We start from the raw sequence: 10,732 nt of genomic DNA on the forward strand, positions 1-10,732 counted from the left end.
ATTGTGCTTCTTGCTGGCTACGTGCTCTCAGGGGTGTGTCCCCCGCCGGCACGTCGGTGTCCTCATTGCTGAAATGAGACAGTCAGACCTCGGCCTCGGATGCAGGTTCACGCCCCTGCCCCACCCCCCGCCGATCCATCCCTACCCCTGTCTTACTTCTCTTTCTTGGCCGGCTTGTCAACCTCGGGAACAAAATGTTTCACCTTGGTGTGTACAGAAGACATCGGCAGGCTCATGCCTTGGGTGGAGTACAAGAGAAATACATCATCAGTTTGCAAACCTGCTGAGCCCAAGAAGCCTCCAGGTTAACGAGTTTCCCCTTAACTTTATGGGATTCTCTGGAGGAATATGTGTGTGAAAGATGGAAGGAAGACAGGTGCGCCAATCTCACTGCTATCCCCAATTTAAAGACAGGGAGAAAAACGGAAAAACTTCGCAGTGTGTTCATCTACCTGCATTCCGGGCAGTTTGGGCTCCTGGCTTGGGAAGGATGCACATGGGCAGCTGGACATTCGGGTGGGCAAGAGAAGGTGGGCCTCCTTCTCCAGCCCCAGCAGCCACTCTCCAGCTCGGCAGAGGACCCAGCATCAGATGTACTGGGTGTGGGGTTTTAATCATACGCATATAAAGTGTACCTGACAGCTTGGGGCGAAGGGATAGGATGAACCAGAAATAAAAGACCCCAACAGCGAGTCCAGGAAAGGTCCCAGTCAAAAGCAGGAAGCATGTCTCTGAGCCCGCTGGGTCACGCTGCTGCTGCTGGTCAGCAGGGAGAGGCAGCAGTCTGTGTCTGTGCAGCTGACACTGTCCCCAGTCGGTGTGTTTGCATGGACCTTTGGGAACCGGTTGCACCAAGAGGCTGGCTGAACTAAAGCGTAGCCACTTTACGTTCCAGACACCGTGTCTGAAGAAGGGGGTGTGTGTGGCCGTCAGTGTGACCTAAGCTCTTCAAGGCCAGTGGTGGCCCCAGAGGCTCTAGGCTCAGGTTCAATCTCACCGAGAGGGCCGTGTTCATAGTCAACCCTGTGGTCTGCTCCTGGCATTGCCTAGACTGAGCCCCGCTCTCTCTTCCCTTCCATGAAGTCGTACTCGCCTCCCAGGATCACTGTGAATGTGAAGCATCTAGAACCAGAGGCCCTCAAAAATGAGCGGGTTTGCCCATCTAACCACAGCACACCCAGCAGTGTTGCTTGGCATTTGGGGTCTTTTCTCCGTCGGGTGTAGTTCCCCACACAGAAGAGCGTGTGGACGGGGAGCTTACCACCATTAGTAACTGACTCAGGTTTATGTGTTCATGAAAACACAGCCCCTGCCTTCTCCCCACGTGTGAATGCTTGCCCCCTCACCTAACCCCGGCTCCTCCCACGTGTCACCAAAGCACTGTCCCCAGAGACTGCGCCGGAGCCCGCCACTGGCCTGCGGGTTCCACAGGCCTCATCTGGGTTAGTTATCTATCCCACGGCCCTCCGAGCCCTGTCCTGTTGGCCCCGCCGTCTCACAGATGCGGTAAGCAAGGCTGAGAGAGGCGGACCCGCCCTCCCTGGGTCAGACAGGAGGAATGGCGGGCCTTCTGCTTCCAGGGACCAGGCCCTTCCCACGAGGCAATGGTGTTTCAACCCCAGCGCTGTTGGCATTGATACCACATAATTCTGTGTTGTGGGGACTGTCTGTGCACTGTAGGGGTTTGCCAGCATCTCTGCCCCCACCCACTGGGTACCAGTAGCACAACCCTCCCCCTAGTCATAGTTATCAGAAAATCATGCCTCCAAATCAAAAAAAGGCCTCCAAACATTGGCACATGGTGGGTGGACGGATGGTTGGATAGAAAACAGAAGCGAGATCAGCCCAGTCGAGAGCTGCTGCCCCCGGCTGGGTGCTGGTTGCCAGGCGGGGTGCTGCAGCCTGCTTCATCCCAGCCCTCAAGGCTACATCTGGCTGGTATTGCCCAGAGAGGAGTCTCCTGCCCCCACCTGCCAGGCCGCTCCCTCCTCTACACGCAGGGGCCGTCCTCCAGAGTCTCCCACTAAGCACAGAAGGCCATTAGCCTGTCCAGCCTGGACCACTGCACCCCATCGTTGGCTCCCCTCTTCCAGGGCAGGGGCAAAGGAGCTAGAGGACTAGGAGTGAACCTTCTCCTCAGCCCCTTACTGGCCTGTCTGTGAGAGGGTGAGGCTGCCCACGCCGCCTCTAGGTTACCTCCCGTGGGTAGGGCCGTGTCTGTGCGCTGTGGGCCGATGAGGGCTGTGACTTGGCCAGACCCCCCTAATGAAACCGTCAGCCCATGGCCCAATGTACACTGATCCCTGCCAGGCCAGCCTGAGCAGCCCCTGCTACCTTCCTGAATCCATTTCTGACTCTGGGATTCATTTAATAAACCCATTCATCACAGGCCGTTCTGGAAGCCTGACAGGCTGCAGAGTGGGAATCGGGGAACCTCTCGTCGCTCCCTGCCCCACCTGCTTCTGTGTTCTGCTTCCCTCGCTCCTGTCTTGCAGATGTGGCCGGAGAGCTGTGTTCCTCTGAGAAATTGTGAGGCTGAATTAGTTCACTGCCAGTAAAGCACCAGCTAATGGAAAGTCCACTTGGTGTAAAGGCTTCCATCCCCCCTCTCTGCTTGTGCGCCTCCTCCCCCTGGGGATCTTAAGGTGATTTCTTCCAAGCCCAGCCCCAGCCGGGTACCATCTGCGCTCCTTCCCGAAAGGCATTAGTGGACGGCGCGTCTCAGATGTCAAAAGAAGGACCACTCCCCTCCCACCGTCACAGCACCCCCACACGTCCAGTGTTTAAAGCCCCTGGGTTTTTATAGAAGAAGAAATGCCAAGATGAGATTTTCAGAAGTTGTGGTATATTTCAAGTGTTTATGTTTAATTTATGCCTTTAACGTAAAAAAATACAGAGTCCGTGTATTGTAGTAATCAAAATAATTACAGGATTTATTTTTCAAATGCTAATTCATGGCTCACAGCAGCTGTGTGGGGGGTAATGGGTCAGAGAGACGGACCTTACCTTCTTGCCACATCTCTGACTGTTTAGGCTCATTTCTCGACAACGGCAGCAATCTAAAGCTGAGGCTGGTTGTATATGGTGGGCCCGGGCAGCGGCTGGCTCCCTGGCAGACCTGCCCTTGGACTTGGGCCTGGGCTTCAGGCCTCTCTCACCCCTTCCTGTACAGAATTCTCTGGACCCATACCCAAGACCAGCTCCCACCTTCTAGATCACACTCCTAAAGACCAGAGCCCCAGAATCCCCCATCCAGATGGCCCGAGCCTGATACCAGGCCCTACATGGATCGCCGGAGGGCACAGTGTGCCCCTAGCACACACTTAGGCCCAAAGGGGGCTTTTAAAGGGGAGTGGCCAAGCGAGCGTGGGTAAGCATATAGGGGAGCTGATGATGGGGCGTGGAGCCAGGATGGGGAGAAGAGGGGAGCAGGCCCGGGAAGCCAGCTGTGTGTGCCCCTCTGATGCGGAGTCTGAGAATGTGGGCCTCCATTCCTACTCTTGCCCCGTGCCCATCCATGTCGGGGAGGGGCCTGCTCTCTTGGCTGCCCCCTCCCTCATCCCCCACACAGGGTGTGACCTTTGTTTCCGGTCTCGTGGGGCTGCCAGTGGGAACTGGCTGGTTCTCTGCTGTGGAGGTGGAGGTGATCTATAGTGTCTTGTTTACAACCCAGAAGAGGGAGCTCGGGGACAGGCATTACCTGTGATTACACTGGGATAGAAGGAGCTGGGACTCTCGGGGCAGCAACAGCAAAGGAGCCAGAGAGAGTCGGTCAGAGAGGATAATTTCTGTGAGCCTCTCATCATGCAGAATGGGAACGATAATAATAATACCTATTTGGGATTCTTATGAAGGACAGGATTCTTAGGAAGATTAAAGTCATCTGTGCTAAGCCCTCAGGACAGCGCCTAGACATAGCCAGTGCTCAGGAAATGCTGGCCGTCGGTAACAAGCTCGTGAGTACTGCGTCACCTCTGTGCACACAGACGCCTTTCCCTTCCAGCTAATCCCGGAGGGACGGAAATGTCATGTATAGCGTGGTGATGTTCAAGTCCAGAGGAGAACTTCCTGATACGTCCCAAGGAGTACATTTCATTACATTTAGTATTAAAAAATTTAAATAGATGTAGATCTAGAACTAGATGGTAGAGTAGCCTGTAGCCATCTCTAGGCTTCAGGAATTCTCAGCTCACAGCCAGTATTTTATCCATCTGTATTTCCATCCCCCCATCCCCCAGGGAGTGCCTTCTGGTCTAGGTCTTCTCCCAACGCTGGCAGTTTGAAAAGGGACATGAGAATACACGTGCAGGACATTGGCTCCCCCTAGGGTGGTGGTACCATCCAGGTGTCAGGGACAGAGAAGGTCCCAGATCAGGAGAGGCAGGGTTCTGCATCCAGATGGTCCGGTGAGGCAGCAGAAGGATGCAAGCCTGGGGGCAAGGAGGGGGACAGGCCAGGGCACAGAAAGACATCGAAGATGTCACCAGATGGCGGAAGTCAGGAGGGGTGCGGGGGCCGGAGGGGGAGGCTGCCGTGAGCTAGAGAATGTGCAGAATGAGGAGCACGTGACAACAGTCAGCTTACGGGACACATGGCCCATAAGAGCAAGGGCCCCAGCTAAGGGACCCTTTTTTCATTCTCGGGCCAAGGAGAAGCAGCTGACCAGCGGCCGGGTCCAGGGGCGGAGGGTCAGCTGGGCATCAGGCGTGGAGTGGAGAAGGTTCCCGGCACTTGACGGGTCCTCTCTACAGCTCTCCCCAGGGTATCTAATTCACTGGTCATCTTCTTTGCCCCATGGTAAGGCTCCTACTTCACATCCTGGGAGAGATCTTATGGAGGCTTCCATTTTTGTCCTTCTGACCTAAGCACTCAAAATACTTTGGGAGCCTTAGCAGCTTGTCGCTCTCTGATTTCTGGCACTGCATGGAATAACCGAGAAACATTCTTTGTAATGACCCTCAGAGGAAATGCCCCTTTCCTCTCCCCACACTCCTTGTCCATGGACTTTCTCAGCTTCCCTCCCTGCAGGGGCTCTGGGGCCCAATGTTCTGTTCTCCTGGAGAGCTGGAGTGCACGCCTCTGCGGGGATCATGTTCTGCCCCGTGACCTGCTCGCCCTCTGCCCTTCCTCCACTCCCTCCCTCGGCACACTCCCTCTTACCTCCCTCCTCACACCTGCCTCCTACGATAACACTCCTGTTCTCAAGCCACTGATTAGACTCCTTTTCAAGGAAGGGACATTCTAAAGACAGCTGGGGGTGGCCTGCCGGGCAGCTGCTTACACTGTCAAGGGTGGGCAATAGACACACATCCAAACAGAGAAACTAGAGACCCCACGGCTGGGCTGGAGCATTGTTCAGGCTTCCCCGCCTCAAGCCCAGAATTGTTCAGCAGCCCCCAGAGGTGGCCTGTGTGCCCAGGCCGGTCCCCTTCCCAGGTGTAGGGATGGAGACTTCAATGGGGACATGATCTGGGAGTTTCTGGCTAGTGGGTCCCATTTTCCAAGGCGACCTTGTTGACAGTCTCTTCCTGCTGGGACCTCCAGTGCTTTTTACTCTAATTCTCACATAGTCCCAGATGTGTCTCACGAGGCTTCCAAGGATCCTAATATGAACCTTCTGGCCTCTTCCCCTCCAGATATGGGCCTTCACGTATACGCAGCAGATCCTCCAGGAGGAGCTGTGCCTGTCCGTCATCACCGTGTTCCCAGGCGCCCCGGTGGTTCTTGTCCTCTGCAAGAACGGAGATGACAAGCAGGTGAGAGCTCGGCGGGTGCCCTCGGGGCGTGGTCGCCTTCAGTGACAGGCAGTCCTGTGTAGGTCCAGGTCTCATGTGCAAGACCAGGGAGAAACTCTAGAGGTGGAGGGGCTGATCAGAAAGGGGCCCTTCTGGTTAGGGGGCGAGGGCAGGTGCACCTGCAGCAGCAGTCAGCTTGGCCCTGGATGCCTGTGGACCTGGCTGGGCCCCAGTGGGCATGTGTACCTCATACTTGCCTGTCCAGTGCCGACACCAACCTGGCCTCCCTGAGCAGGAAGGCATAGGGACAAAGCCTTCAGGACCACAGGCCGCACATCGTTTCTTTGGTTGTTCCCATGACTCACGTGCTTCTTGTTCTCTGGCCTATTGCTTGGAAAGTTATTAACTTCTAATGAGTTTTCCTACCAGACATATTGATTTTGCTTTTACTTTTTTATCCAAAAACAAAAAAACAAACCAAAAAACAACAATAATGCCTGGAAAAGCAATTCGTTGCAATTTTATTCCTCCACGAGACTGTGAAAGTCAAGTCTCTGGGCGACCCTAGCCATGTGCCGTAAACATGCCTGATTGTTCTGGAACTCCTGACATCATGGGTAGAACCTGGGCCCTTAGCCAGAGAATCCTGGTTCATGCTCTCTCCTCTCCATCTTCTCAGCAATGGACCAAGACGGGCTCCCGCATCGAACACATAGCGTCCCATCTCTGCCTAGACACGGACATGTTTGGTGATGGCTCTGAGAATAGCAGGGAAGTCGTGGTCAACCCGTGCGAGTCATCACTTATGAGCCAGCACTGGGACCTGGTGAGCTCTTGAGGACCCGAGCCGGAACCAGTGGAGCTGTGGGTGCCGTTTCCCCGGATGCCAGGCAGACTGGAAATCAGGCTACAAGCAGCCCACAGCTTCCGTAGATGCTCTCAACGGGGAGGTGGAGGCAGAGCCCCCGGGCAGGAGCAGATGTCTCAGGGAGGATGGAGGAAGGGATTGCAAGCCAAGTGGGGCTCAGAGACAGACACCCGTGTTCTCCATGCTGTTCTGTTCCAGTCCTGGCCTGGTCGGCTCCTGCCTGAGATCTGGGGAGAGAGCTCACACGGGGAGTGTTACGTTGTTCCCTTTCCGACAGAGGAGGCCAAGGAGAAAAGGTCACGAGGCCAGGACTAAATTGAGAGAGAAAGAATAGAGGTTGTTTTCAAAACAAATAAAGGAACCTTAGAAGTTTTCTCTGTGCATCTCTTTGTTTCCACTAGTGTTAGCACCGCGCTGAGCTGAGTTCTCCATTCAGAGGGGACGCTGGCTGCCATGACAGGCCTTGTGACCTTAAAAAGACACACAACTTCTCTGACCCTCCATCTCCCAATACGTCACATTGGGGAATAGGAGCAGATCCGTGGTTCTTACCCAGGATTACAGTCTCTCACCTGGAGAAATCGTGTCTGTTCAGGGCTCCAGGCTCCTGCTTCAGGAGATTCCAGTGGGGTCCAGACTCCTCCGCTGATTCTTTTTTTTTTTTTTAATAGTTTTTTTTTTTAAGATTTTATTTATTTATTTGACAGAGAGAGAGATCACAAGTAGGCAGAGAGGCAGGAGAGGAAGGGGGGAAGCAGGCTCCCCGCTGAGCAGAGAGCCAGATGCAGGGTTCTATCCCAGGACCCCGAGATCACGACGAGAGCCGAAGGCAGAGACTTAACGCACTGAGCCACCCAGGCGCCCCTCCTCAGCTGATTCTGATGCCCCGCTCCGCTCCCCGGTTGGAACCACTGCCCTAAATGTCTCCCTGGGCCCTCGTGGTTTTATAGTCTGTGGCCACTAGCCGGGTGTTTCTTATTCTAATAAATCCCCACTGTGTCCTGGGAATTGGGTACTGTGTTTGCCCACTCTTATTAGCTAGGGTTTAAGAAAAGAACCCACCCAGGGGCACCTGGGTGGCTCAGTGGGTTAAGCCTCTGCCTTCAGCTCAGGTCATGATCTCAGGGTCCTAGGATTGAGCCCCACATCTGGCTTCCCACTCAGCCGGGAGCCTGCTTCTCCCTCCGCCCCTCCCCCAGCCCGTGCTCATTCTTTCTCTCTCAAATAAATAAATAAAAATCTTTAAAGAGAAAAGAACCAATCCATATTATTGAAAAACTCCCCAAATAAGCCCCTACATTCTCTGCCGAGGTTCATTTGCCACAAGCTCTTTGGGAATGGTCTTAGTTATCTACTGCTGAGTGACAAATGACCCCCCCCAAAACAGCAACTTAAAATGACACACATTTGTTATCAAGCAGTTTCAATGGGCCAAGAATCTAGGCACAGCTTCGTGGGGTCCCCTGCTTCAGAGAGACTGAAAAGACTGCAGTCAAGGTGTTGTCAGAGGCCCTTGTCATCTCAAGGTTCAACCAGGAGGCTCTGTCCCAGGCTTACTCCGTACTTGTTGGCAGCATTTGGTTTGCACGGCCTGCTGACCAGAAGCCGCCCTCAGTCCCTTGCTATAAAGGCCTCTCCAACCTAACCACGCAGTTGACCGGAGCAAGCAAGCCCAGGAGCAGGAGATGAGGATACCAGCAAGATGCAAGTTACTGTCTTCTAGAACCTAATCTCACAATAGTCTGTCCATCGCTTTTACCACCTTCTATGAGATACAAGCAAACCACTAGACTCGATCCACACTTAAGGGGAGGGAATTACACAAGAGAGCTGATGCCAGAAGGGGGAATCATTGGGACCCATTTTGGATACTGGTTGTCACAGTAACTACTAGGCCCTACACAGGTGTCTGTCTCCTCTCCATCCAGAAAGCCTTCAGTGAGGGCCTTGTTCAAGCTCATCATTACTGAGGACTGCTACAGGGTAGGAAGTCACAGGCCGAGTGTGCACACCCAGAATCTTCTCTACAGGTTGTATTTGTGTATACAGTCTTCCTATGACCTTCTTTAGTTATGATTTGGCTCTTTTGTGGGGTTATTACATTCCCCGCTACAGAAAGGAGAGGAGGCCATGAGATAGACAAAGACATCTATTGAAGAAGAGGTTGGATGGTTCCTTGAGCTATGTCTACAGGGTTTAAACTGGCCTTGCAGAGAAGAAGGAAAAGTCCAGATAGGTTCAACTGCACCCCTCCCCTGAGTAGGGGAAACAGGCACCACACTAAGAGAACCCAAGGACCCAATGCCCTCGCCCATTCTTGGTCTCCGTCTGTGTATCTGCCTGTCCTTGAGTTCCCTGGTGGCAGCAAGGCTGTTGCTTGCCTTACTTCCACCACTGGGCTGGGCACATTAAACTCTCAGTGAAAGCTTTCCTAAATGGATGATTGGAAAAACTCTACCTTGCCCAAGATGAAGTAACTTTACTCACATTTTACTACCCCTAAAAAGTTACAGAGTGTAGGAGGCTCTAAATCCCTTCTTGAACACCCAAGGAAATGGGGAAACATCCCAGGAAGACAAGCATTTTTTATCTGGGCTGCTTTGATGTGGCCAATGAGCTAGCCCTCAGCAATGCCTTTGACTTCAGCCATCCTACTGACCTCCCTCTTACTAGTGAAAGGCCTTGGGATAATAATGAAGCATGTGGACAATAAGCCACTAATGGAGACATGGACGGTTCACATGTGAGCTATAGGGCTTGTGTCTTAAGGCTCCTGTAGCCAGTTGTAGGGGTGACAACTCTGATGAGACAAACAGGAATCCTGACAACCACGTAGAGTTACCCGTTCACTCAGCTGTTGGTGATGCAGCCAAAGCAAGAGTAATTTACAATTTGAAAGCAGAAATAGCAGTAGTTACAAACCTTCCCCAGCACAAGACAATGCTGACGAGGCCCTCATGGGACAGTGACCTGCTCTAAAACATCGTGGCCTGCAGTTGCATAACTGACTGGGTGTGGCCAAGCTTTGCGTGGTGGTCAAGTCTTTCAGTGGATGCTGAACAGAGCCCTCAGTCAACTTGATCATTGAATTTGGTGCCAAATTTCAGCAATCTGGAAGAGCATGCTCAGTAGGTCACCAGTAGTCATAGGTGAAAGTAAAAGTTTGTCAAATGACATCGGCCTATGAAAACAGAAGGGACCTACACTCTTCATATTTTAAAGTCTCACAAAATTGAGACCCCAAGTTTGGGGTCACTACCCGGAACAGCCTCACCACATTGCCCAGTGAGGAGGTGACCAGGTATGACAGAAGCCCCCTCACCTGGGATCACATCTGGCTAGTGGACTCAGATACAAACAATAAGGGCTGCTGGGGGCACCTGGGTGGCTCAGCTGGTTAAGTGTCTGCTTCTAGCTCAGGTCATGATCTCAGCATCCACATGAAGCCTGCTTCCCCCTCCCCCCTCTGCCTGCTGCTCCCCCTGCTTGTACTCTCACTCTCTGTCAGATAAATAAAATCTTTAAAAAAAAAAAAAAAAGGCCGGGGGAGAGGGTGCTGCTAAGTTATCTTACTGGTGTTTGTGCAAATTAGATGGGAGGGATTTTTTTTTTATACATACGTTTTTTATATATACTGGAAAGAAAAGAGGCAGGGGCTCTGCGCATGCTCAAGTGTCTGGATTAGAGTTGGAAGGATGATGATATCGAGTGGATGGGCAGAAATGGGAGCTTTTGGATAATCCTGGGAGCAGCATAGGTGGTCAAGCTGGTGCCATATCAAATCTGAGCCTTGCTCTCTTGTCAGTTTGTTTCCTTATGTGCTGTGCAATTCCTTCTTGTGAGCTCATCTTCAACAGGAATCATTTTCTCTGGGCATCCCAGATGCCTGGGTTGTGGAGGCATTGGTCAGGGAAGGTTTGAGTCTGCCTCTGTTGGTTCTCATTGACCTTAAACCAGTTTATACATTGATTTCTCTGATTATGGTTTCCACTCTGTTAAAGTAATGGGAATTTGGACCCCACATCTACACTTGGCGCCAACTTGATTTCCGATCTTTTGCCAGTTATCTTTTCCCTACCCCAGTTATTGTCCTGCTGTCATGCCATCACCATTCGCCCAGCAGGTGAGT

The 10,732-nt window shown here is 52.7% G+C and overlaps 1 protein-coding gene across 2 annotated transcripts in view; it reads left to right on the forward strand.

The window, feature by feature from the left end:
• GALNT14 (polypeptide N-acetylgalactosaminyltransferase 14) overlaps nt 1–9,194 on the forward strand; it is a 212,323-nt gene extending 203,129 nt beyond the window's left edge. Inside the window, exons 14-16 of one of the 2 annotated variants that reach the window (XR_004287987.1) lie at nt 5,637–5,756; nt 6,415–6,899; nt 9,184–9,194. Coding sequence is in view for 1 of the 2 variants with exons in the window: in XM_032353052.1 (XP_032208943.1) it covers nt 5,637–5,756; nt 6,415–6,573 (279 nt within the window). In the remaining variant the exon portion in view is untranslated. Of the gene's footprint in view, nt 1–5,636; nt 5,757–6,414; nt 6,992–9,183 lie in introns of those variants that run through there. The other variant, XM_032353052.1, reaches the window with a different exon arrangement.
• Nucleotides 9,195–10,732: the final 1,538 nt, after the last annotated feature.

Source organism: Mustela erminea, chromosome 7, assembly GCF_009829155.1.
Source record: "Mustela erminea isolate mMusErm1 chromosome 7, mMusErm1.Pri, whole genome shotgun sequence".
In the NCBI taxonomy this organism is placed as follows: domain Eukaryota; kingdom Metazoa; phylum Chordata; class Mammalia; order Carnivora; family Mustelidae; genus Mustela; species Mustela erminea.